Below are 27,776 nucleotides of genomic sequence, written 5' to 3' on the forward strand. Positions count from 1 at the left end.
TTCCCACAAGTGACTTAATCCAACTTTATTGCTAAAAATTATATGATTGTAAATGGATAGAAATGAAAGTTTAAAAGCTTCAAGTAATACACTAATTATTAGTTAATATTCAAAAACAGCAGGAAGTTTAAATAAATAAAAGTTACACTACTAACTACCAACAACTAATTTGCATACTGCATTAACTTAAAGAATTAATCGTGCTGTAAAATTTAAGCTTACGTACATACAGCACGTGCAATGTAGGACTGTGATGTAACAAGATCTGCAGCTCATGTTTTGACTTGTAGATTTAAAATCTGAGTGAATTGAAAGTAAGTGTAAACCCATAGGATTTAAGTTTTATGATGCGGAACCCCGTTGAAAAAGGAAAATAGCAACTTGGTAGAATATGAGTGATACTAGTAGTCCCAAATTAATTTTATGAATTTTATTGCCTCAGTTAAAAATTGTTCAAGTATATAAGTAATAAAGGCTAATTAATAATTATATATAGAAAAAGAACAGGAATTATGATAAACATTTACTGGTAGGAGGTCACCATGAGGTGACACATATAACGGAGTAAAAATTATTTTGGAAATTTAATCCTACTGAAGAATAAAAGCTGCTGTGAACATCTCCCATCTAGAGATTTTCCAGCCCCTGAGGAGAAAAAGGTTGGATGTGAAGCCTGGCCAAATCAGCACCAGATTCCTTCAATCCAGGAGGCACTGCAGAGATGGCAAAAGGTGAGCAAGGGAGGGCCAGCACAGCAGACTCCTCATCCATCCAGTGCTGGCCCCAGTGGCCATGTCACAGGAAGAGCGGGCTGGACACTAGAACGGGCCTGCAAGGAAGCAACCAAGGACTGCCGATTATTAATGACCAGCTGCCCTTTTTAACAGGCTTACGGAGAGCGGGCCGGTGGAGTAATAGTTGTCAGTATTGCTGAGCTGCTCTTTATTGTACATTTACTAAGAGGACGTTGAAGAAACTTTTTTATCTGGTACCTTGAGTTTTGTTAAACTTTGTTAAATATGTTGGCTGAGCGTTTATGTGCTTTTGCATGTCTGTAAGACAGAAACTGCATTTCAAGTTTTCAATGGGAATTTTTTCTTCAACTGAATTTTGTTCTGTTTTGTTGATTTCTTTTTTTTTATTATTACTTTGTTTAGAGAGAAAGCCTGTCCATTTTTAAATTATTTCCAAAAGAATTTTTTAGTTAGATAGACCTGATTTCAGGAAGTGTTGGATAAAGCTAGGAATTCTAATGTGAGATAGTTCTCACAAGGTTTTGCTAGGTCTTTTTTTTTTTTTTTTTTTCTACAATTGTTCCAAGAGAGTCTTGGGCATTTGTGAATGTGGGAAAAAACGTTGCAGTTTTTTCTGTGCAGGCAGCACTGCAGATATCTCGGGTGTGCAAACTGGCAGTTTTTCTGAAGCAAAGAAAAGCTATGAAAAGGTACTCCAGCCAGCCTTTGAAAAAAAAGACCATACTGAAGCTTATCTTACTTTTCATGCATAATGCAGTATGTGTATGTGCACAAATATGTAAAAGCCTGCCTAAATCTCAAAGATTTAATTTAGCTATGCTTTTATTCATCTTTTTTTTTTTAACATTACAGGAGCTAGTTATGCTGATATATTTAGTGTTTAAACCATCCAGGCATTACCATCTAAGTATGCTTACAGTCCACAAAGAAATCTATTAGGCAAGAAAGTGGGTCATTCTTCTTTGATTGCTGAAGTGAAGCAGTGACTACAGAGCAAGAAGGTCAAGTGTGTAAGGCACTGGCTAGAGATTTTAAAACCTGAAGGGAAGGCTGGATTGTTATTTATAAAGATTTACACAGTGTTGGCTTACTTTGAATAACAGTACAAAAAATGTCAGTTTTATTGTCTTCCAAGGAGTATAATTTCTACAAATGTTTGAATCGCATAATAAAAAAATGTTTAATCGCCTGTACTCTGTGAAAGGTGCTTGATTGGATATTGGTAAAAAGATATTAAATTACAGAGAATCCAACGACTGAACTTTGAAAATAATAAAAAGGAATACTTTAACTAAGTTAGTTACAAACTGTGTTCAATATGCTTTTCTGCATTCATTTTTAGTAATAATATGTAACTATGTGCAATTAATTTTTGGTTTTATCATCATAGCTCTAGTGCTTGCTGAAGCTTCCTTGTTCTCAGCTGCCAGAGCAACCCAAGGATCCACCACATATCAAAAATCTTCTGACTAAGGTAGAATTGATTATCTAATTTTCTTCTGCCATGTTTTCTTCTGAAGAAATAGTGAAGAACTGGTATACTATTAAGTTCACCTTCCCAATGTTATTTCCTGTAGCAGGAAGTAACTTCCATTTAAGAAGCAGTCCCTCCACTGAAGAAAGAAACAAACTCCACAAAAACTAAATAACCAAAAAGCGTAACCCTTTTGCCTGCTCACATTAAATGCCAGCTCCAGGAGTGGTTAAGCTCTGTTAACAAGTTGCACAGAAAAGTTGTAGGACCTTCATTTTGGAAAATTTTCAAGTCTTGACTGGACAAGGCCCTGAGCAACTTGATATTTTTAAGTCAGTAGTGCTTTGATCAGAAGGTCGAATTAAATTACACCCAGACATCCCTGCAGAAGGAATCTCTCCATTAGAAGTAAAACTAGTCAAGTATATTAAGGTTTCGAATTGTAGAAACAGGTAAAGATGCACTCAAATGTGGTTTAGAAGAGCTTGTTTTCTTAAGCACAGACAACAACTCTTTGGGGGCTTTGGAAAAATACATTCTGAGTTATTCCGAAAGGAAACACTGAAAATCATTAGTAGCACAGACTAGTAATGCAGAGAGGTCCCTGTCAATGCCAGTCGAGTACATGTTACAAACACACCTCAGCGGTTATCTGCTGCCTCCTTCAGACCATTCCCAGTATTAAAGAAAAATAATTAGAAATTAATAGCATCCTATTCTTTTGCGCTAGTTTTCAAGTGGCAACAGGGGATTGTTAATTAGATAATTGGTGAACGTTTTCATACATAAGCAAAGGATTTTTTTCATGTTAGAAATGCACAATAATGCAATTATCTTAATGAATAAGACAAACAATACTTCAAGTTACATATTTAGCTGTTAGGTTCAATAGTCACAACCAAGGAAAAAAAAAAGATCTTGAGAATAAAGGCTGCCGACAAGGCTGTGGAAAACCGGGAAATCAATTCAAGCTTCCAGAGTGCATTGACACAGTTTTGGTTAAGTGATTCAAACTCTGTAAGTCAGTTCTTCATATGCAAAAAAATTATGCCCCATCTCTCCTTTTATCTTCCTTTTACTTCAGAAAAAGATTTTGTAGCACTTTCAAGGCCAGAACGGCAGGTCTTCCTTACTTAATCCACAGATGAGGGATAATGCAACTGGATTTATATGCCTAAATACACTTGTGTGTATATGCAGTGCTCGGTGTACATACATGTACATATCTGTGTGTATATATCTGTGTTAGGCAGCTCCCTAATCACAGCTGAAATTAATTACTCCCTTTAGAAAGAACAAACAACAACAGCTTGGTGAAAATGTAGACCCAGCTAGTACGCTAACAAGGACAACTGTAGATAGAAAATCCAAGCATACCATGAAGTTAATACTTTGTGTCTGGGATGTAGTGTGGTGCTTTTTTTAGCTTGCCTGAAAAGGTTTTTTAAAATAGATGAAAAGGGTAGATTTAAAAGAAGATTATTTTATGCACTGAGTGTTGTCCTTGCTGCAGGGAAAGAAATTCTGCTTCTGCAAAGTTACTTTGTATCCATCTCCCACTAACACAACCTGCTGAGGTAACAGCAAATATAAATACCAGGCTTTCATATCATGATATTGCTTTATTATTTCCTCATGCACAATTTAAGCAAAATGGATAAGGAAGAACAGCGATACAGATTTGATGGTGCACTTCATTCCATATTCCTCGTAACATAAAGGTTTCCAAAGAATAAAACTTCCATTGTTTTAAAGGGGAAAGAATGTATCAATATTTTTTCAAAACTGAAATAGTTATTTTCTACTTTGGTAAATCTGAATTTTCAAAGCTTCTCATTGAAGCTCTCAAATACATACAATGTATTCTATTTGCTGTCCTGTCTGTACTCATTTTGCTGCTAATAGTAAAAAAAAAAAAAATAAAGTTCCCATTTTTTATACCACAGATTCTCAGCACACCAAGGAAAAACTCCACATGATCCTTGAAGTGAAATCTCTCAGATGTGACAGAAGGCTTCTTCTGTTCACATGTGTATGTAGTGCAATACATCACTGAGGTATGTTGAGTTTTGCTTTTGTCAGCTTGCTGCTTTTTTATTTTTTTTTAAAAAAAACTATAAGTTTGGGTTTATCATCCCCATTCCTTCACACTCAATGATGTAGGTATCTTTACTGGGATCTTCCTCTTCTGATTTTTTCACAGTAAATTTGGCCTAAAACAGGATTAGAGATATATTACTAATTAAGTTATAACATACATAAGTTTGAATATTCAATATCTGATACCAAATAATCATATTACCATGTGTTTATGTATATTACAACTTTGACTGATTTCATTAAAAAACATTTAAATAAACATGGTAAAAGTATCTAACAATTCTAAAGGCATTTAACTCCAAGGTATGTTCACTTTCTACAGGTAAACTCCTGTATAAATACTGTAGAAATTATTTTATCAATGCTTGTCCTTCATGATCAAATTTGGTTCACGATGCCTACTAAACTGTATTTCCTAGTTACTAGATGACAACAATAGGTAAAACTTCCCCAACTTTTGGACTCACCTTTGTCAGCTGCTCTGCAAAGTGTATAGCTGTTTGAGTATGAAGTGTAATTGGTCCACTTTTCACTCTAGACACCCCCTTTGCTAGCGCCATAAATATGATCAGCTGAAAGGAAGGGAAAGGTAAATTAGTAACTAAGTCTTCAGATCCTAGGAATTTACTGTTTTGGGGTTTTTTTTTTTAAAAAAAAGGAAAACCATGCAAAATGTCTGTAGATGTAAAAACACGGTCTGCCAAGTTTCATTAAAGTTCATGATGCTGAGTGTTAAGAGCGATCTAAGGCTCAAGAAGCTTGGAAATTACTACTGTAATGCCTATCACAGAAGGGCTGCTACTTTTCCACAGTGGAGTTTGCCAATGAATTCCTGTTACTACATTTAACTTTGTTCTCTCCTACCCCTCCCGCCCCAAAATCCCCCAAAGTCACGTCAGACTCCAGATTGGTAGATTACCTCTACAGAGAGAAAAACTCAGGAAGAGGTTTTTTAATTCTAATGCTTTCTGATCACATATTCGCCAGAGAGATATTTAAAATAAATCTGATTTGATTGACAAGCACCACCATGACAAGTATTCTGTAAGGTGTGACACAACTCTGAACAGTTCCCATATGCACTGAATCTAGTTGTGGCACATTTCCACCAATTGTACTGTGCATGCTTTGGTAAAAGGAGGATGAGTCCAAGACCTAAATACTTCCTGTTATACTACAGAATAGTAATGTGTGGCCAGGTGTTTACAGCTAAGAGGAAACATCATCCTGTCTAGAACTGCCCAAGATTCTTATCAGGCTGCATTATTGAGAATAACATAGTGGAAGGTCTTCATTCTCAAATTAAATTAGGTGAGCAAGACAAACAGGAGCACCTCCTAGATATTCTGTTCTCAAATAGCTTCACTTAGTATCATTCTTAATATGTAAACAGGGAGCTATTTTTACTGCACTACACGGAGTGCCAAATAGAAGCAGATTCCTACTTCTTTATTCCATACCTACTAAGATTTACAGGAAGGGAAAATTTAAGGGTGTTGGTGCAAAGCCAAGAGCATCTATGGTTCTTAAGAACTGTATGTAATTTGCTAATCCTAGTGATGTTGTGACCACACCCAGAAACCTTCTAAGACTTCTAATTTCAAATAATTACGTAAAGCCATGCCTACCTGTGGAGATATAGTCTAACTTTGAAATCTATATCTCAGTCTTTCTCTATTCAGACTTATATTCTTTACAAGTAATACATGCATGCATGTTCTTGCTACTTCAACTTCATGTAAACACATACAGGAGCCTTACTTGGTCTTGCAGAGAATCATCCACAGTTCCACCATGTTTAAGATTCCTAAGCAGTATCTCAGCTGCTTCAATGCCAACCTTGTCAGAGTTCTTTCCTAACAGAGAAATCCAGGAGATTAGGATTGCTGCCAATTATTATTTAACATTTTAAAAATGAAGAAGGAAAAAAAATAATCAAGAAATTATCAACTTTTTAAACCTTATTTCCATGCTCTTGCCTCAAATGTCTGCTTAAGAAACCCCTCCCATCTTACGATGACATTCAGTTCATACTTCCTAAGCAGTGGAAAGAAAGTAGCCCCACTTAGAGAAACATTTTATTCAAACCATTTAAAAACAAAATCACTTCTGTTCCTTTTAATCTAGATACACATCGAGATTCACCTTCAGGTAAACCACAAAGACTGTATGCTCTTAAAGTCCAGAAGCTCTTTCAACTCAGTGATCCTTAACAATCCATTCTGATAAAGGGTGAGTTTAATAATTTTGTATTTTTTGTCACTATGCAGAAGCAGCTTAACACAAAGTATAAGACTCCATTTACGATGTTGAGAATCTACTCGTTTCCACTGTCCTTTATTACTAAACAATATCCACTTAAAAATACAACACTCAAAGCATCAGTTCTTTGAATAGATTATACTTCAGATTCCTACTTGTAAATAGTACATTAATTTAAATCTGAAAGAGATATACTTCATGGGACTCTTACCCCTCTTGCCAAGTGATGACCCAGCTAACAAACAACCTGTTGAAGTCTCTGCAACAATGCTAAGCAGAAAAAACAGAAACAATATTAAGAACAAAATCACTCACATTACACTTAATATATCGTCTTTGTAATCAACATCTAGCTAATCAACTAGCAACGTTATAGACATCAACAGAAAGTTTGGGCTTATCTTACATTATTCCACTTCCAGTCCCAAAAGCTTGATCATCAGGTTCTCGAACAGGCTGAATGTTAATGTAAAGGTCTCTTATTTCTTTTCTGATGCATCTCACAGCTGCTGCTGACATGTCTTTTGCCAGCTAACAAGATAAAAGGTAAAAACTTTAATTAAATTATGGAACTACAATAATATTTTTTCATAACTCTAATTATTACAGTGAATCCCTGCATAAAGGAGCTACTTTAAACTGGAAAAACAAAGGATTATTATAAAACCTCTATGAGCAAGCATTGACCATCTCTTCCGAGAATTTTCCCACAAAATTAAGGTAACATTAAATGAACAAATTATAATTATAGTAATGTATGTAGAAGCTTCAGTAACAGTAGAAATTCAAGAACTTTTCTCCATTAATAGGGAAAAAGATTTTATTTTAGTCTTGATTATCTCAAGACATTAGATTGTAAAAAAAAAAACAAAACAAAAACTGCCCCAAAAATACCCCAAAAAGCAGTCCACAATTATTAGGTATGGGATATACTATATAAGATGTAATATATAAAACAACAATTCTAAATCACAGGCAGGTGGGGACAGATGAAGCTTATCCCATCCTTGTGATCCAATCCTAGCCAACATTCATAGGTCTGGAGATTCTAAGACCAAAACCAGCAGTCCACAGCTCTTCAAAACGTAACTCGGTTTCTCCTCTTCCTTCCTCTACTAATTCCTAGCCTGTGTGTGAGAGGGAGCCTTAAGGAGATCTCACCACTCATTCTCTGTAAACGCAGGCAGGATAAGAACAATAGAAAGAAGGGGATACAAAGGAGAAAATTTCTGTTTTACCTTTGGCTAAACCGACTCTTAACTTGTTCTAACACCCTTAGCAACGGCTGAAAAATTTGATGCAGTCTGACCTCTCTCTATTACAGTGCCTCATGGTTTACCCATAAATCTATGAATAAGGGCCATGATTTCAGATTTAAATCCACACAAATATGAATACGTAAATCAGATGTAAGATACCCCTCAATACATGCTAAAGACTTTTGAACAGTCACATGGAGGATATCAAGGATACTGTTCTCATCTCCTCTTCTAGCTGCTACCATATTGCTATGCAATAAATGCATTTTAGAAATGTCCAAAATGCTATTCTATGGCCTGAATAATTCAAACCATTGAATAAGGCTACTTAGTTTGTATGTGAAAGACTGCAGAATACAGGAACAGTAGAGGTATTTTAAGCAGATGACATGCAATTTTATAGAGACATGAATTTGGATACTACCAGAGCTAATATCAGCACTTACTTTTATAGGCAGCGCTCCAGCAACAAATGCTCTTCCATATATCTTTGTCACTGTACCACGTTCTGTTAAGTTTACTGGGCTCAACTCTTTGACTGGTGACATCTGGACTATGACTTCACCACCTCCTTGAGGATAGTAGCCCCTATTTAGCAACAGTAATCAGATATAAATAAATGCAAAGATCACAAGGAAACCAAGAAAAGAGCCAGAAAGCTCTTAATACATTTCATTATACATTTTTATGTTCTGTTACTGTACATATGAATTTTCTTGATGTGTGCCTTAGAAATCTTTATAGTAGAATGAGGTTCTCTAACAGTATTACCTCAAAACACACATCTTACTAACTACCTAACGCCAACATAACTGGCACCTCAGAAAAAGCTCAGTAATGTACTGCCTGTTCAGCACGCGCTTCACTCAGGGGTGGCCCATAGGAACCATTAAACAGCAGCTGAAGACTCAGCAATGAAAAAAAAAGACAAGAAAGACCATATCACATTCATCATAGGGTGACAGTACGCACAGGGACAACTAATGCTGATTAGTTCAGGTATTATAAATTCATCCCTCAGCTTGATTGTGGGCATCTTGTGTGTGTGCCTTTGTTCTCACCTCTTTTTTATGTCACAATTAAATGTGAAATTGAACTTTTCAACTATTGGCTTGAAAACCTGAAAAACAAGCATATATAAGCACACAGACCAAATCTATTTTGCATTTATAATTTCATACTATTTTATGCAGTCTTCTCCAATAAAAAAAAAAGTTCAACACAAAAATTTCAGTTACATTATTAAAAAAAAAAGATAGCCAGTCTCATCCATACAGCTTATTTGACATTTCTCATACTTCATTCTGAATGACTTGATGTAAAATTATTTTCTTATGGAAAGAGGAAGAGAAATTCCTAAAAATTCACAGAACTTCTACAATAATATATTTTAAGTGAAATTTTCTTTAGTAATTAAAAGCAAACAGACTAGTTGCTGTTTCAGGGAATTCCATGAAACACTGGTTGCTCTCTACATACAGTAAGTACACTAATAGTGTTATATTCCCATGCCTAGTTCCAAAATAAACTTGCAGTAAGAGCAAGAGAAGTACAGTAGTTATATTGCATATATATGCATAAAAGATGCACCAAGCCAAAGAAATTTTTCCCTACCATGACTGTGTAGTCTATCTGAGGAGCCATCTCAGCATTAGTCCCACCTTTTAAATGAAGTTCTGATGGGGAAGCAGCAAACAGCACACAGGGCATTGCTACCTGCATCAGTAGACACACACTCCTAAAAGCAATTATAAGATACTCAAATGTCATAATCCACAGAATTCCATAATCCACAGATTCCATATAATCATTACAAATCAAAGGCAAATTACTTTCCAGAGCATTTACGTAAGTATTTGATTTTGAACATTATCTATAAAGTAGATTTATCAGTCTAAAAAATACTAATTTAAAACTTCATATCCTTAGCAAGCCTAAATATGAAGGTTTTGATTTTACAATAATTGTGTCTTTAATATTCCTGCTTTAAATAAAAATAATGTACCCTACTTAGTATACTGATGAGGCTGTGAAAACTGTAGGTTTAGCTAGCAGATGATAAAAGCAGAAAAGGCTTAGGCAGCAATTTTAACATTTTAATACTTATTTAATAACAAAATATTTAGAAAACTATAAAATTGCTTATAAGCTGGTCAGCATCCTGCACAAGAAAATTCAGAGGCATAGAAAATATGGTTTTAGATACAAGATTCAACTATTAGTGAATCTCCCCACATTTCACAGATAATGAAAAACTTCCACAATAAATTTTCCAAAAGCAAGTTTGTTCTGCAAAACAAAACAGGTATCTCACAGGGGTTTCAAACAGCATTTTGAATTGTGAAAGCAGAAATCACTACTGAACTGAAGAAAACATGGTTTTGATTTCTTAAGTAACTTCCAAACGTTTGTGAACCATACTGTTTCTTTTTTTTTTGGCTTGTGCTTAATTACTCATTCTGCTGCATTGTTGCTTACTCAAACCTTTCTGTGATAAGTAAAAGGCATCAGCTTGGTTGTTTATACTATTGCAGCTCAGAAAAATATTTATCTTCACTTAAAGGACACTTTAACTTATGCCTAACCTGGCTTACGCTTCCAAACAAACTGTTCACACCACCCTTCCATAGCTAAACCCGTTTACTCAGTTTTGCAACAGATTGCAAGAACAAAGGACCCAACATGGAAATATAGAATAAAAGAAACATGGGCACAAAAACCTGTGGATAGAATATGTTCCCAGTTCCAAAAGACTAATATCCCATATTGTACTATTACGTGCACAAGTAAAATTTCAAAATTTACTTTATTATATGATGAGGATTATTTCAGATCTCCACAGATTTGAGATACTTATCTAATTTGATGCATTTGACCTGATATGTAATGTACTAATGTGAGAAGATAAAGTTTTAAATACACGGGCAGCTGTTTTTTGCTTAACATTAATCAAGTGTTCAACTTATGTATCAATTATAATTTTAAAACTACTATACTCGCACATACTTTATTCATACATATCCTGCCTATACTAAAGGTTCTTTGGTCACATATATCTGGCTTGGGCAGCACAGATTTTGGCTCATTAGCCATGAATTAATGTTCTTTTTTTCCCAGCTCTTTTGTGATAATTTTGAGGTTACAAAAATGTCTTCTGTCATAATTTTCAAGTTACCAGAAGAAATTGAGAGAAGTTACTGCTCAGTCATTATCTGTGTACAAAGACATACCCTGCTGTTTTTGTATCTGCTATGTGGGTTCCACCTCTGATCTTCCCAGGAGTGAAGGTTATTTCTGTTGAGCCAATTTCTCCACCTTCCAGCTTCCCCTCACATAGATCTCGAATGATCTCCAATCCAGACAGATGCTGTGGCCTTGGAGTGACAACATGAAGTTAAAGACACGTGCGAGTAGACTACATACTCATGTTATGTTAAAAGAACTACTAACCACCAATTAATAAATACTAAAATTGCAAATTTCAGATCAAATAAGGATGAGAAATTCTATCTGGTTCCTACAGTACTTCTCCTGAGTTCACAAGAGCCAAAGGAGCAGCATTCAGGCCATTCTAGAATTTGCAGGATTCTGGTGTGTTTTCCATTAGAATGGAGCAGTCCCTGGTCCTAACGTGATAAATGCTTGGACAAACATGCAATGGGATAACAATAGCAACACTGAACTGGAGCCAAGCCAGTAACTGGTCGCCAGAGCCACAAGACAGCTAACATTTTTGCCATGTATCTGTTTTGCTGTGCTTGCATTTCCATTTGTTTGCATAATTTAAATAGGAAAGAATCAAACTGTTCTTCACACTATATGCTCAGTGAGCCATGTTTTGCTGAGGCACTACATGACCTCAACTGTATTTCATGTTTCACACTGTGCAGTCTACTGAGCACCTTTGAAAATATTTTCGAGGCTGCCAGCCTGTGGTACCAGACAGGTGGCCACCTGCCCTGGCAGCCGGCCCGGCCCGGAGGCGAACTGCGCTGCGGGCACAGGGCGAAGCGGTGCGAATCCTCTCGCCGGGGGGCTCCGGGGCGACCGCTTCACACCCTGGCTTTCCTCCGCGCTCAGTCCGTCCGCGTAAGTGAGCCGCAGACGGGATCTTCGCACAAAAAGGCCCTCTTACGGCGATGGAAACACACGGGGTTTGTTCTTGGAAGCAGCGCAGACAAAAGCAAGCCAAGGCGTTTTCGCGGTTATTATTTCACGGCCTACACACGCCGCAACGCGACCCCGCCGAACGCGCCCGGGGACCGCCGCGCCGCGGGACAGCCCCGCCGGGCGGGCGGACGTGAGGAGGCGGGAAGGGCCGTTACCTGAGGCCGGGCTGGCTCCTCCCGGCGCGGATCCGGCGCACCCGCAGCGGCAGGCCCAGCAGGCAGCTCAGGGCCGTGGACACTCGCAAGATCTGCCCGCCCTGCACCGAGAAACCGCGCTCGTCAGGCGCTGCGGCATTTGCCGCCCGGCCGGCGGCTACCGGCCCGCGCGTCGCCGCTGCCCGGGGCGAGGTAAGGCGAGGCCGGCTCGCCGCTGGCGCTCACCCCCTCCATGATCCCGCCGTCTATCTCCACCCTGTCCCCGTCCATGGCTGGCGGTGAGCGGAGCTGTCTCTCGCAGAGGCCTCTGCCGCGCCGACGGGATCCCGGGGAGGCCCCGCAGACGGCGAGCCCCCGGCGAAGCAGCTCCCCGGGGCGGCGAACGCTTGGCGACAGAAGCGCACCCGAGATGCGCTCCGGCAGCGGCGGAGGCCGGGCCTGCCGGTGCCAGCGCTTGGGCCGGGCGCCGGGACTCGAGCAGGCGCAGAGCGGAGCGCCTCCCGCCCCGCCCGCCCGCCGTGGGTTGGCGGGGGCGGCTCCGCTACGCGACGAGTAGTCGGCGGGTCCCAGCGCCCGGAGAGCGTCCTTCTCCCCGCGTTAGCGACCCGTCCCGGAGGAGGCAGTGCCTTTCCCCTGCCCCGAGGCTAAGGTCAGGGGCCGTGCGAGGCCGGAGAGGTGACAGCGCAGGACGCGACCGAGCGGCAGCTGGGACGGCAGCCCCGCAGGCAGCGCTCTGCCCCGCGGCGTCCCGAGGAAAACGGCCGGACTCCCGCCGTCACGTTTACAAGAGAGTCGTTTTCCCGTGAAGCGCGGTCGCTAAAAGAAGCACGGAGAGACAGACGTAGGCGTGTTGGTCTGGCAGTCACACTCGGGACTTTATCACAGGTACACGGGGAAAGGCCGGGCCCTTCGCGCCGCCTTTCACGTCACTTCGGCCAGTGGAAGCCGCGCTCCCTCCACCACCACCGCCGCCAGCGGCTTTGCTACGGGAACCCCGGTGAGGCGCCCGGGACAGGTGACACCCTCCCGTTACTCCCCGTGGGCGAGTGACGGCTGCCAGGCGCCAGCCCGCGCTCTGCGGGCAGCAGCCGGGACCCACCGGCTCGCCCCGCCGCCGCCCCTCACCCGGCCCCCGCCGCCGCCGCCCTCCCTGGCCTGCGCCCAGCGTGGCCGCCCACCGCCTGGTTGGCTGCGGGTGGCGCGGCCGTCCGCCGGTTGGCTGGTCGGCGGGAGGTGTGCGCGGCGCGGGGGCTGCCTCTCCTCGCGGGAAGATGGCGGCCGTGACCGCTCTGAGGAGCAGCTGCCGAACTGCGGGGCGCCTGGTAAGGGGAGCGGGGGACCCTGCGGGTGGCGGTGCTCCCAGTTAGCCGGGGAGGGGGTGGGCAACGCGCCGCCTCTGCGCCTCGGCGGCGGCATCTGGAAGCGCTGCTGCTTCCTTCCAGCCGGGAGCCAGGCAGGACTGCGCGGCAGACTCTCGGAGCGCACGGCGCGCTCGCGGACTTGCCGCCTCCCCTCAGCGCTCCCGGGCGGGCAGTGGCCGCGCTCCCCGCCCCGCCTCCCCGCAGCCTGCCCGGCCGCCTCAGCCGCGCCTCCGGCCGGGCAGCGCCCCGGCCCGGCCCGCCCCGCCCGCTGCCCCGCGGTGCGGCGGCACCGGTGGCCCTGTGCCCCGCAGCCGGTCGGCCGGCGGTGTCCGGCCCGGGGCGGCCCGTGCTGCCGGCGGAGCCCGCCCGCGGCTCCCTGGGGGTCCGCTTGTCCTCGCTCGCCAGGGAGCCCATGTTTCCTGTGAAAGAAACGTGTGCCTCTTGCAATAAGCCTCTGACATCCTTCTCTTCTGTTATTATTCATCTGATTCTTTGCATTGCCGGTACGTTACGCTGCTATCACCGCTTCTCCGCCCGTGCATCAGCTCCTTTTGGATACCGTGTCTGCACAGAGACGGTGTAGTTACGCACGCAGAAAGGGGAAGCGTATTTCTTGGAATCCCAGGAGCCCTGATACTTGAAATTGAGTAATTGAGATACCTTACCATACTTCAAAAGTGAATCTGCTTGGTTTCCTTTTAGGACGCTAATAATCTTATAAGCATATGCTATCATGAAGACTTAAAATAATTCTTATTGTATTTTGAAAGCATAATAGGTGAGGAATTTTTTCAGTGATAATTTTGTAATGATCTAGCTTTAGGCTACATAGAAGTCATTTTACTAATTAAGAATATTGAAAATAGCAGCTTCTTTTTAATTTTCTAACTAAACCGTCTACTCTTAAATCCAGAGGGAGTGTCAGATAAGATGAAAATGCTCATCTTCTGTATGTGCATGCTGTTATAGAATTGTTATAGAATAAATAGAATTGACTATCTATAGTGTTTCTTGCAAGCGCATTTTAAATTTTGCTAGACACTGATTGTTCTCATCACCATCTACTGTGTAACAGTGATAAGATCCAAGAAATAATATGGTTATTATAATATTAAAGGGCTTTATTTTAATATTCTCAATGCTTTTGCAAACACTTTGGCTAGCAAGGGGAAGATGGACAAACTAATGGTGGTTGTCCATGGGGGCTTTAAGTTGTGAAGATGAAAAGAAAGAAGCCTGAGAGTCTTTGTGTTAAGTGATAGGGAAATAACAGTTACCTGGACTCTAGGACATGGTGCCAGTTATTTAGACAAGAAATAATGTCTGACTGGAATATGCTACCAAGGATATTGGTTTGGCATATAGGCAACCATATACTTGGAGATACAGAATATGTATGCAAAGCAAATCCAATTTAAGTAAATGTTAAAATTACTCAATGTGATAGCAAGTCCAAAGAGTTCTATAGAGAAGTATCCTTCAGTGTGAAGTCATTACCTTTGACCACAAACTATTCAATTTGACTTTGAAACTAAGTGTTACTTCATCAGGTAAATGGTTGCCTGCAGGCTGCATAAAAACATTTTGTTCTGAGGTCAACAGTAGAGTTTTAGGATCAGTGGTGATTTAGAAAAACACAATGGGCTTCTTTTTAAGGAAGCAATCCAAACTGAACTAAACAGGGGCAAGGTAGTTCTCCCCCAAATAGCATACAGCTCCCATGTTGTCTTGGTTCTAACCGTAAGTCTTAGTCAACCAAGTATCAGTGGCTGATGTGTCCTCAGTATCAGTGAGAGACTGGAGTGGGTCCTCAGTTTATTGTCCCCACAGTAACTCTGCACTTCGAAGACTTGCACAGGGCAGGTGTTATCTTACTGTGCCATTATTGCCTTTAAATTGGCATATAGCTTAATAGTGGTGACATAAACATAACTGCTAGTACTGTGCTTTTTGGTTTTTTATTACTATATTTTTCCAGACATCAAGATATGTAAATGGCTATGCTATGGATATTAGAACTAATTTTATCTTTTATATGCTTTTGTTATTTCCTTATTTGGTATTACACAGAAAATAGTATTATGGTGATTAAATATTGAAGTTAATAAGCACAGACTTTATTTTATGGCTTTTAATATTTCCTCTTGTTAGAACAGAACACTGTTCTGTGAAGAGATTGAGTACTGCATTGTTGCTTTAACATACTAGCACACCAACTTTTTAATAGAGAATGTGCAAAACTGCAAACCAAAAAGATTCCATTTTTAAAAAATGAAGTAGTTTTGAATTATTCCTACAAATATAATTTGAAAGAGCACTGAAACTCTTCTGTAACAAAACCAGTCTGTTTTTTTTGGCAGTGACGTTACTAATTCACTACCTGCGTTGGTTACCAAATGTTAAAAACACATGGAAAACATTATGAAACTTCAGATTTAGAAATAGTTCAGAGATTTGATGTGCTCCTTGTGATCATCTTCACAGGTAAATATTGAATGTTTTCCATGTAGGGTCATATGAAGAGAAAAAAGTTTTATTGTAAGTTTGGGACAACTTACAATTTTGTTAGACACAAAAATGTAACCATGGACTCAAGTGGGAAGAAAACCAGAAATAAAAATAGGGGAATATAGGCTTGTGAAGATGTACATCATATACCAGTTTTGTAATTGAATGCAAATTTTAAATGCATTTATAAAATAAGATTTGTCATAGCTTAAAATTACCATTTTGCCTGATTTTTTAATAGGGAAAATTGTTTGGAGGACTAATAAAAAGGATTTTCTGTTTGCTCATTATAGGAATTAGAAAAATACTTATTCAACATCAGTAGATACAATCTTAGTAGCAGGCAGCTGAAAAGTTACTCAGTATAATTGTCTTTTGTCCTTTATGGAAGATTGTATTGTATAAATATTTGTCCCTAAAAGAAAGATGATATTAAATATAACTTGCAATGGTAGATTTAATAATATAGAAAATGTGTACATCATCAGTTCAGAATTGTACAGTTTTCTGAATAATCTACTTTTTTAAAGTGTAATATAAAATCAAATAGTTTAACAGTTTGTGGGTTGGGGAGGGCAATCAGGAAGTTTCATATGCTCTGTAATTATTGAAAGGGTTTTTTAAAAGACAAGTTAAAATGAACTTTCCCATGCAGGTGCGCTGTTTTCTGGCTCCTCTAAGAAGATAATTTCTAAGTTTTACAGTTTTGAGCTACCGGAGGTACATTGTAGCACCTGAACCTTTTTCATATCTCTAAATTATTTAGAGATAGTATCTACAGATAAATTGTTACTTTTATTAATTTTGCAGCACTCTAAGATGACATAACACCAGAATTACATTAGATTTAAGAAATCTTACTAAATAAGAACGAGTCTGAACTAACTTCTGTTGAGATTTATGATAAAATGCCTGTGTATGTCACTGCAAGTGCTACTGGCTTTGCTTTTGACCAAAATCATGACTGATTACATGATGCTTTAAAGCATATGGGTTTCTCTAAAGAACCTTCCAGAAAATTCCATTGACCCTTTTAGTTGATTTCTGGATAGGTGTAATTGTAACCATGAAAGAAAACCATCTTATACCCACTTCTTAAAAGATGTCATTAAAGTTGTTGTGAAATTATATTTACTTGAAGAGGATTGCCTCCTATATATTAACAGAAATAAAAGGGCAACTGTCTGTGCCCTGTGGTGTGAATTTCCTTTCCAATTAGTACTACTGATCAACCTTTGATTGGAATAAGAACTGACAAAGAAAAATATGCTGCTTTTTCCTGCAGTCTAGGGGACCCTTCCAGCATCGATTCTGGATAAGAATATTTCAGATGGCTGATGTAGCTGATACTATGTATGCTTTTTGTGTGTATGTCCTGATTAAACTAATTGCTTGGAGAAACAATAGCAAGTACAAATCTCTTACCAGATCTTGTCATGATTTTTGTTAATTGGTTTTGTTATTGTGGCTTTGATCTCCCCATGTGTTGTGTTAGTGAAAAAGGTTAAAGACCTGGTGAAGCTTGTGCTAATTTAATGGTTATTGTATATCAGTATAATTGTGTTTTCATAAGAAATTCTCTTATATAAACTAGAATTAAACTATTTTAGTATTACTGTTCCATCAGAAATATTAAATGAGCTCTACATTCCTCAGTCCGTTATATTAACACTTGAGACTTTTCTCCCCCAGGTTTGCATTCACCGTGTTAGATGGTGCAGCAGCATTCGCTTTATAAAATCAAAATATGTGTGCGTGTTTGACAAATCTGCCCTCAAGTTTAGCCATCAACAGCGATTATTCAGAACATCTGCTGGTAATCTTTTTCATAATAAAATAATTTATTTTATTTTGCTATTTTATGAGTGTTAAATTAGTGGTTTGTATATGACTGATATGTAGACTATTTTTCATGCATTCAGATTTTTCTGTCTGATATCTTATATTTACTATTAAACATGCTGTATTTCCTTATTGTCTGTTTTAAGTTTCATGTGGCCAAATTGTCCAGTTTAAGCTTTCTGACATTGGAGAAGGGATTACAGAGGTGACTGTGAAAGAATGGTAAGCTCTACTTTCTAAGAAATATACTAAGTAATGAGCAAGTAGTTTAACAGCTGTATTATCGATTGTTTATCTGAGAATATGTTTTCTGGATTACTAGTGAAGTTTTTCAAGTTTAATTTTCCACATTTTAAAACCTTGTATATACTGAGCTTTAAATTTTGTTTATTTGCAGTCTGGTTTATTTGAGAGTTGAAAAGGTGGAAGGAAGGGGATGCACCTGTATATGGGCTTTCCTTCAGCGATTAACGTTTTTAGAGTGCAGGAGGTTATTAGTATTTTATTATACTTAGGCTGAACTTTAGAAACAAATGAAGAGTCCGGAGAATCCACATGGTTTTATCCTATACCTTTCTCTGTTGATTTTAGTAAAAGATTCGAACACTTAAATTGTTTGTAAAAAGCCAATGATGAATGAATTATAAAATGGTTTAGGTTGGAAAGGACCTTAAAGATCATTTAGTTCCACCCCTCCTGCCATGGGCAGGGGCACCTTCCCCTAGGTCAGGTTGCTCGAAGCTTCATCCAACCTGGCCTTAAACACTTCCAGAGATGAGGCATCCACAACTTCTCTGGGCAACCTGTTCCAGTGTTTTACCACCCTCACACTGAAGAATTTCTTTGTTATATCTAATTGAAATCTGCCCTCTTTCAGTTTAAAGCCATTGCCCCTTGTCTTATCACTACATGCCCTTGTAAAAGTTCCTCTCCAGCTTTCTTGTAGGGCTCCTTTAGGTACTAGAAGGCTGCTAGAAGATCTTCCCAAAGCCTTCTCTTCTCCAGGCTGAACAACCCCAATGCTCTGAGCCTGTCTTCATAGGAGAGGTGCTCCAGCCCTCAGATCATCTTTGTAGCCCTCTTCTGGACCTACTCCAACAGCTCCATGTCCTTCTTGTGGTGGGGGCACCAGGGCTGAATGCAGTACTCCAGGTGGGGTCTCATGAGAGCAGAGTAGAGGGGCAGAATCACCTCCCTCAACCTGCTGACCACACTTCTTTGGATCTAGCCCAGGACACAGTTGGCTTTCTGGGCTGCCAGTGCACATTGCTGGCTCACGCTGAGTTTCTCATCCACCAGCACTCCCAAGTCCTCTTCAGGGCTGCTCTCAATCCATTCTCCGCCCAGCCTGCTTGGGATTGCCCCAGCCCACGTGCAGGACCTTGCACTTGGCCTTGTTGAACTTCATGAGGTTCTCACAGGCCCACCTCTCCAGCCTGTCAAGGTCTCTCTGGATGGCATCCCTTCCCTCCAGCGTGTCCACAACACCACACAGCTTGGTACCATCTGCAAACTTGCTGAGGGTGCACTCGATCCCACTGTCCATGTTGCCAACAAAGATGTTAAACAGCACTGGCCCCAGTACTGACCCCTGAGGAACACCATTGCTCCCTGGTCTCCACTTGGACATCGAACTGTTTACTGCAGCTCTCTGAGTGCGACCATCCAGCCAATTCCTTATCCACCGAGTGTTCCATTCATCAAATCCATGTCTCTCCAATTTAGAGACAAGGATGTCATGCAGGACAGAGTCAAATGCTTTGCACAAGTCCAGGTAGATGACATCAGTTGCTCTTCCCTTATCCAGCAACGCTGTAACCCCATCATAGAAGGCCACCAAATTTGTCGGGCACGATTTGCCTTTAGTGAAGTCATGTTGGTTGTCACAAGTCACCTTCTTATTTTCCATGTGCTTTAGCATAGTTTCCAGGAGGATCTGCTCCATGATCTTGCTAGGCATAGAGATGAGACTGACTAGTCCGTAGTTCCCTGGGTCTTCCTTTTTTTGAGAATGAAATTTTCAAAAATTTGAAATTTGAAAATGAAATTAAAGCAAAATCAAAGTGTTTAGTGAAGGAAGGCAGTGTTGAAGTGCTTTGTTCTTTGTACAAATAGACGAAAATACCTCTCTTTGCATAGAAGACAGTATTTCCCACTTTGAGTGTCTTTCTGAACTGATTGTATACTGATCCTGGCAATGTGAAACTAAGAGCTTCCTTAGGTTCAGACTAAGCTGGCTCGTTTTAGATGGCCTATAATCTTTCAGAAAACTCCCGCTTTACTAAAGAAATAATAATGTTGGGTGTGATGATGTTCTAAATCATTGAATCATTGTGTCATTTCACGCAACAAGGGTTCTGCAGCAATCAGGCAAAAGGAAATATAGCAAATGTATCCATTATGTAGAATTTGTTGTTTTATCTGCAATGCATTTTTATGTTGTGGGTATGTACAGATCTGAACTTACCAAAATAATACACAGCATAGATTTTTATACGCTTAATATATTTTATGCTAGCCTGTTCTTTCTCTTAGGTATATAAAGAAGGTGATAGCGTGTCTCAGTTCGATAACATCTGTGAAGTACAAAGCGATAAAGCTTCCGTTACTATTACTAGTCGTTATGATGGCATCATTAGAAAGCTCCATTACAATTTAGATGAAATTGCTTATGTTGGAAAACCATTAGTGGACATTGAAATCGATGCTTCAAAAGGTATTGAAAGCTGTTTTTTTTCTCCTGCGTATTTTATGTTTGTTGTCATAAAATCATCAGTGACAGAGGAGTTTACTTTTTCCTCCTTAAAATCTTAAAACATTTTTTTTTCCCCTTTATGAAGTCAAGAAAATTAAGTAGAAAAAGCTGTGATATTTTATTAGGATCTGAAATCTCAAAGCCAGATGTTTGCTGTTGAAAACTTAGCTTAGCAGCAGCCTTAGCATCTATCTTTCTGTCCACAGTAGCTCAAAATAAATCTTAAAAACTTCAGCTGTCACAGAATCACAGAATGGTTGAGGTTGGGATTTAACAAAAGCTTATAATGTAGTAAAGTTAAAATTTTTCTTTTTGTTTGCAGGCGTTGCCTCAGAAGAAGATGTTGTTGAAACACCTCCTATGTCTCATGAAGAGCACACTCACCAAGAGATAAAAGGTCATAAAACATTAGCAACCCCTGCAGTTCGTCGTCTGGCCATGGAGAACAACGTAAGTTTCCTGAATCATGTCTTGCTGCCTTTTATCCTCTGTTACATAGCAGAGTTTGTGGTTAACCCCAGCCGCAACTAAGCTCCAGCCTGCTCGCTGGTGGGGTGGGGTGAGAGGCAGAAAAGGGCCTTGACTCTGTGTAAGCGCTGCCCAGCAGTAATGAAAACATCCCTGGGTTATCAACGCTGTTTTCAGCACAAATCCAAAACACAGCCCCATACTAGCTGCTGGGAAGAACATTATCCCATCCAGAGCCAGCATGAGCTGTTTGGCTGACTAGGAGAACATTGATCTAGAGGAAAGCGCAGTGAGAAATGACTTGTTGTCAAATACATTTCAAATGTATGAAAACTGTTGTAAAGATGAAGAGGATTGTGCTTTTTGATGATTATGGTGGTCAGGAAAGAATTACTGGGCTTAAAATGCAGCTACCGTGCTTTAGGCTGGAGATGAAGAAAACCTTTTTAGAATAAAAATAACAAAGTATCAGAATGGATTCCTAGGACAGAGGAAGGAGAAGGGGAAAAATGGATTTCAGCTTTAGCTACCTGGTTCTGTTTTTCAGATTTGTATTAGAGCAGAAGATGTAGTAGGTTATCTTTTAAGTGTTTTGTCTAATTCTTTTTTCCTGTGAATCTATGAGTATTCTATTAGTTTTGTGGTGCATTTTAGGAGAAAAATAAAACCATAAGTAGAGAAAATTGAAAAATAGCTTTCCTCAAATTAATATTCACCATTGATCCTGTGAGGTAATTAAGAGGTAAGTAATATTCATAGTTCTTCCTTAAAGTATACAATTAGACACCTAGTGGGCCTTCTGATGACTCGAACAATGTTGAGTACATAATAAATCATAGAAAGGGAAAGAAAACTGTAGGTATGTTAGATCAGTAACTGGAAGAATTTTTAACCATAGCTCACAGTATAGGATATTTTTATATTGCTGTAAAACAGAAGTGTCATAGCTTGTTATGTACTTTTCAGATTAAATTGAGTGAGTTGTTGAACAGGGCAAGATAACAGAATCCTTAAAGAAGACATACTCAATTACTTGGCCAAACAGACAGGAGCTATTTTACCTCCATCACCGAAGGCTGAAATTATCCCACCTTTGCCAAAATCAGAGACTGTGCCAGCTACTTCAAATGGATAAAGCACACAAACTTCCTGTACCTGTATCCAGACCCATTGTGTTTTCAGGAAAAGATAAAACTGAACCTATAACAGGTAAATCATGAAAAATGGAATCTTGAGACCATGTTGACAGTAGAAAACCAGTAAATGTTACTCAGTGAACAGTTGATTCCTTTTGATGGGAGTGTGTTTCATGTTATTGTCATGTAAGTGAGTGAAAGGAAAACATGCTCTGTAAGAAGGTGTTGCATGAAATTATTATTTTAGGAAATAATTGTTTGTGTTTTGATTGGACGAAGTTGGGCTTCAAGTTGCACTTGCTCATTTTTAATTTGTGTTTCTTCAAATGTATGCTGAAAGAGGAATTCTGAAACACTTGTGGAATTGGTCACAGTAGAGTCATTATGCAATTAGTGCAAAGTACAGTGAATTTAAGGGTTTATCAGTGCTTAGTATAGCATACTTCAGCATTCATGCTTGTTCTGGAGAAGAATGCAACAAAAGACACTAAGGTAAGAAAAATCACATTAAAAGAGGAGGACAAAAGATTTTGCTTGCCTTTCAGGCAATTTTTATTTGGAGAGACTGGAAAGAGTAGTGCAGATTGCTGTATTATGATTTCAAATACCTACATACATACATACATACATACATACATAGGAGAGATATGCAGTAGTATTGTCTGAAATATTACAATCATAAAATTGAGTTGCATGTATTGAATAACTGTTGATCCTAAAGTGAGTTTTACCCTGTCCTTTTTTTGTTGTGGTTGGGTTTGGTTTGGTTTGGTTTGTTTAAGTTCTTTAATTTGTTTAATGTAAACAAATAATCAAAATTTCACCATAGCTTCCCAGAAGCTCATTTTGTTGTTTTAAGAAGTCAGTGAATATTTTCCAGGTTTTCAGAAGGCAATGGTAAAGACTATGAGTGCAGCCCTGAAGATACCCCACTTTGGTATTGTGATGAGATTGATTTGACTCAGCTTGTTCATTTGCGAGAAGAGCTGAAACCTCTAGCACAAATTCGTGGAATTAAGCTTTCCTTTATGCCTTTCTTCATAAAGGTGAGATGTGCGACAGAGCACCCTATGGAGTAACTTACACAGATTTTGCCAAAATCTGATCAATGATTGATGTAAGTTTGGAGCACCTCTCTATCATCTGAATAATTACAGGTCACAAGAAAAGTCTCACTTTTCTTGTTTATTGAACAACTTATCAATTTACTGTTGGAAATGTAGTTACGGTTATATAATATCATGGAAAAAATTTAAAATATAATGGGGAAGGATAGAGCAGGTAAAGCATTATTCATTATGGAGGTAAGCATCCTAGGTGTCTGAATTACACAAAACAAATTTTGGAAACTGTCAGTATTTTTTATGGTATCCATTAAAATGAACCTCACTTGAAATGCATAATTATTATTGTTATTATATTTTTGTTGGTGATGAATCCCTTAGGTGAATCAGTATGTCCTCTTCTGCTGTTCAGAAGACCGGGCACTTGCACCCGTTTAGTTGCCATCGTTCCATATCCAGCCGTTGGCATCAATGAAGGCTGATGCACTGCAGTGCATTGCCTTCATTGATGCCAACAGCTGGAAATGCATGGAATGCATAGCTTAGTCTGAAACTTCTCGTAACACAATTTCAATTAGAGTGCTAAGTAAGCACTCATTCTGCTCACTGTCTTTAGGGGGAATTCATATTACTTCCTTGAAATATTTGTCATCTAAGTAGAGAGCTGAGAATGACATTGCTGCTGATTCTCATAAGGTTGTCTTGGGATATTTGATTTGAATTGTGGAACGGAAGTAACAAATGCAGATTCAACTTCAGTTATACTTGGGAAAGGGATTATCACTTTTTATATGTCTATCTCATGTAATTTGGTTTCCGTTAGTTGCCTTTTTCTTCTCCTATCCTAATAATGACAGAATATCAACAGATAAGTTTAGGAGACTTTAAGCCAAATTTGATTGCATTGAGGAAATCCATATTGTTATTAATCTAAATTGTCTCCAATCGTTCCTTCCTTTCCATGCAGCTCTCTGGTTATAAAATATAAACATCTATCTTTTTATTCTATTTAACAGGCAGCCTCTCTGGGATTATTGCAGTATCCTGTTCTTAATGCTTCTTTGGATGAAAGCTGTCAAAATGTGACATACAAGGTTTGTAAGCTACTGATAAAAGTTGTGAGTCGAAAACCTAAACTAACAGCTAACAAGGGCTTTTCAGAATGATTGAGCTAATTGTAAGAACACAAAATTATGGTGCTGTACTGGAAAATAATGTTGTTTCCAGATTCTAAGATTGAGTTTGATCTATTATTGATCTTATTTCAGTAGTTTGTTTAATGAGAGTCACTTTGTTATTCAGGCTTGCCTCAAAAATGCATATTAATGTAGCGATTTCCTGTTTTTCCCCTGAAGATGAGCCAAGCATTTAAAATGAGAACATTTAAAATCTAATACACTCATTTTTTAGTAATGGTACAATGGTTCTACTGTTCCAACGCTCAACCCTTATGTATTAAATTCATATTTTAAACTCAGATTTGATAAAAACGAATTTATTTTCGTACTGGTGCTGGATTGATACTTCTAGGCAGTGAATGCCTATTTTCTGAAGTGGTGCATACATGCTCCTTGCAGTACAAACTTCTTTTGTGCTGTTTAGCAATATATCTCAGATGAATCCATATATATTCCTTCTAGCAAATGAAAGGCAACTCAGTTTCATTTTTTTTTTTAATTTTAGTGTTCTCTTTAAAATCTGCCAGTTATGTTTTGTTACTTATATGTTCATACTAAAGTGGTATATTTTCAGTGCAAATTGATTCCAGGATTCTGTCTTTCTTGCATGTGAAATTACCAAATCCATTTGCACTTTGCAGATGTGGAAATCTAATGTTTAAGAATTTTCATCCGCTTCTCCCCTCAAAGTTGTATAGAGAAGTTGCTTACTACAGACAGCACTTTCTAGGTTAAAAAGATATATAATGACGACAATATTCAAGTGCTTTTTTATGTAAAATACATTTTATGTTGACTGCTTATATGAATGTCTGGTTAATGAAACTTGTTGCAGGCCTCGCACAACATTGGAGTTGCTATGGACCAGAGCAAGGTTTAATTGTCCCAAATGTGAAAAACGTGCAAGTGTGTAGTGTGTTTGAAATTGCTTCTGAATTAAATCGCCTACAGTCCTGGGCTCTGCAGGCCAACTGGGAACAAATGACCTCACCGAGGAACCTTCACCCTTTCAAATGTTGGCACAGTAAGTGCAGGAGAAATGAGAACTTACATCTGAAAACTGCTTCTGAATTAATACCTTAGTAATGCTTAATATGCAGTGAACAAAACCTGTAGCAATTAATGCAAAACAATCTGCTTAAAAAAATAAAATTGTTAACTAATATCCTCATCTTTTTCTTTTCTAGATGGTGGCACTTACACCAAACCAGTGATACTACCTCCTGAAGTAGCTATTGGAGCACTTGGAAAGATACAGGTATATTAACTTTATCTCAGTGATGTGAGTACTTAACTCTAGCTAACTAAGCTCATCTGTAGTGAAAATGAAACCTGGAGTGTCCCTTTCGTTTGTTTTCTTATGTAAACATTTTCTCTTTATGTTACAGAAACTTGTATTTTAATCATAGCTTGTGATTGAAAAGTTTTGCGATGTTTTAGATGACTGTGCAGAGACATCAATATTTAAATACAAGTCTCTTATGTCAAAGTTCAGATTCAGTTTCTAGAATCCTGTTATATTTCACTCACATCTGTGTTTAGCCTTGTAGTTATTAGGAAACACCGTAATATATTTTTCCAAATTTTGCAACATAGCGGTAACATTTTTGCTGTCGTCAAGGAGAAAACTTGAGACTAAAATTCTGATAATGAGGTTTAATTTCGTGAGCCAGATAGCGGAATCCATACAGAACTCTGTATGATGAGGCAGTTTCGTATTTCTGAGTTTCAGGCTTTAATTCTTCAGTATAGACATTTGAGATCAATGCTGGAAGTAAGATTAGTATCCATTTAAAATACTTGTTCTGTGTTCTTCCTATGAGCCTTTTGTTTAGGGGATGCTTTAAGGAAACCATCGTTTTGAGCACTAACAGTGCAATAAACTATTCAGGAAGAAACTTTTGAGTCAAGAAAGGTTTCACTGCTTCAGTATTTCTATGCTGGTGGAAACAGGATATGAATGTTTATTATGTAGGTTTGCAATATATTCTAATCTGCAGCACAAAGAGTAATGGGAAGGTCTGTGTTTTTTGAATGGCACTACTGCTGTCTGTTTAATTTAGTAAAATGTTTAAATTTAGATTAACAAATTAACAATAAAAAAAATACAGATTTGTTAATGAAAGTATTTAATATTCGTGGTTTTTCCTTCTTCTAATTTTTAGATTCTTCCTCGGTTTAATGGAAAAGGTGAAGTAGTTTAAAGCACAGATAATGATGTGAGTTGGTCAGCTGATCACCGCATCATTGATGGAGCGACAATGGCCCGGTTTTCTAACTTATGGAAATCTTACTTGGAGAATCCTGCTTCAATGCTGCTAGACCTTAAATGAAGGAACCATGGCTAGAATATGCCTTTAAAGTTTGCGGATTAGACTGAATAATTAAAAGCTGGCTCTGCTAGCACATACCCTCTGCTACTCATATTATATAATCATTTTATATGGTTAAAAGTTCTCAACAGCTGATATCAGTCTATCAATTAGTTGTTACTTCTTTTAATTCATAGTGCTGTAATTTCTTCTACAGCAGACTGTCAAACTTACATGGCGCGACTTTTGAATATGGTGATGGAGTGTCTTTATTTTGTCTTTTATAATACATATGGTTGTGAGGCTGGTGTGACTGAATGACACTGATCTACATCTGCAGTGTTTATAATCTGATTAACCTGTTTTGAAGGGAAATAATTACAGTTGTTCCTTGTTGGACATGTACATTTATTTTAACAAGCAATATCTAAATTCCCAAAAGAACTTATGCCCAAATCATATACAAATAAAATGCCTTTTACGCTTCTACTGTAAGATGTCCAGAGAGCTTTTTGTTGTTTAACTGAGTAAATCTCTCAAGTCTTTTGCTAGTCCACTTTTTCCTGGCAATTACTTGCACAGGTACTCTTTATCAAATTATAAATAATAGAATATTTATTCAAATGCTACTGATAACATTTGTTGATAACTTATCAGGGCCTTAATACTGTCTAGAATATCCTATATTTTTATCGGCTGGAAGTAGTTGCAGTCCTTAAATGCTTTCCAGTTATTTTTGTTTCTTATAGAAAGCATCTGTCTGTTAAAAAAGGGGAAAAAAAAAAGAAAAAAAACAAAGGAAGAAAGAGGAAAAAAAAAGAGGATCTCACTTGTTGTTCTGTCATTAGGTAAGCCTGGCAGTAAGCAGAACGTGTTCTAAAAGCTTACATTGTATTATTGATGTTCAGATACTAGAATTTGACAGATTAATCAGATACAACAAATATTTATGTTAAAAAATACTATGTGAGATAAGG

At 38.8% G+C, this 27,776-nt stretch overlaps 2 protein-coding genes across 2 annotated transcripts; one reads left to right on the forward strand and one right to left on the reverse strand.

Annotated features, from left to right (window-relative positions):
* Positions 1-3,865: 3,865 nt before the first annotated feature.
* On the reverse strand, positions 3,866-12,445 carry RTCA (RNA 3'-terminal phosphate cyclase). The gene is made up of 11 exons (XM_086617119.1): positions 12,401-12,445; positions 12,176-12,276; positions 11,081-11,224; positions 9,465-9,588; positions 8,912-8,970; positions 8,297-8,438; positions 6,998-7,122; positions 6,803-6,861; positions 6,091-6,185; positions 4,797-4,901; positions 3,866-4,442 (listed from the first exon to the last, which is right to left on the reverse strand). The coding sequence occupies exons 1-11, from the start codon at positions 12,443-12,445 to the stop codon at positions 4,344-4,346; spliced, it is 1,098 nt and encodes a 365-aa protein (XP_086473245.1). The 3' UTR covers positions 3,866-4,343.
* A 1,001-nt stretch (positions 12,446-13,446) lies between these two features.
* Positions 13,447-27,357, forward strand: DBT (dihydrolipoamide branched chain transacylase E2). The gene is given in 19 exon segments (XM_086617731.1): positions 13,447-13,497; positions 15,909-16,020; positions 16,700-16,764; positions 17,737-17,860; positions 18,033-18,112; positions 20,422-20,602; positions 20,964-21,091; positions 22,076-22,095; positions 22,097-22,221; positions 22,256-22,318; positions 23,126-23,179; positions 23,182-23,291; positions 24,326-24,403; positions 25,323-25,350; positions 25,353-25,436; positions 25,439-25,477; positions 25,480-25,515; positions 25,675-25,745; positions 26,653-27,357. Coding segments are annotated over 19 exon segments (1,617 nt in total). The 3' UTR covers positions 26,821-27,357.
* The last annotated feature ends 419 nt before the right edge of the window (positions 27,358-27,776 follow it).

The sequence above is a fragment of the Tauraco erythrolophus genome, chromosome 10 (assembly GCF_009769465.1).
Source record: "Tauraco erythrolophus isolate bTauEry1 chromosome 10, bTauEry1.pri, whole genome shotgun sequence".
Classification (NCBI taxonomy): domain Eukaryota; kingdom Metazoa; phylum Chordata; class Aves; order Musophagiformes; family Musophagidae; genus Tauraco; species Tauraco erythrolophus.

Excerpts from the sequence above, each read along its gene's own strand:
- RTCA (XM_086617119.1), bottom strand. The coding sequence starts at position 12,445 with ATGGACGGGGACAGGGTGGAGATAGACGGCGGGATCATGGAGGGG. Across the intron at positions 12,277-12,400 it reads ACGGCGGGATCATGGAGGGG|GGCGGGCAGATCTTGCGAGT; the intron begins GTGAGCGCCAGC and ends TTCTCGGTGCAG. Across the intron at positions 8,439-8,911 it reads AATTGTGACATAAAAAAGAG|GGGCTACTATCCTCAAGGAG; the intron begins GTGAGAACAAAG and ends GTTGCTAAATAG.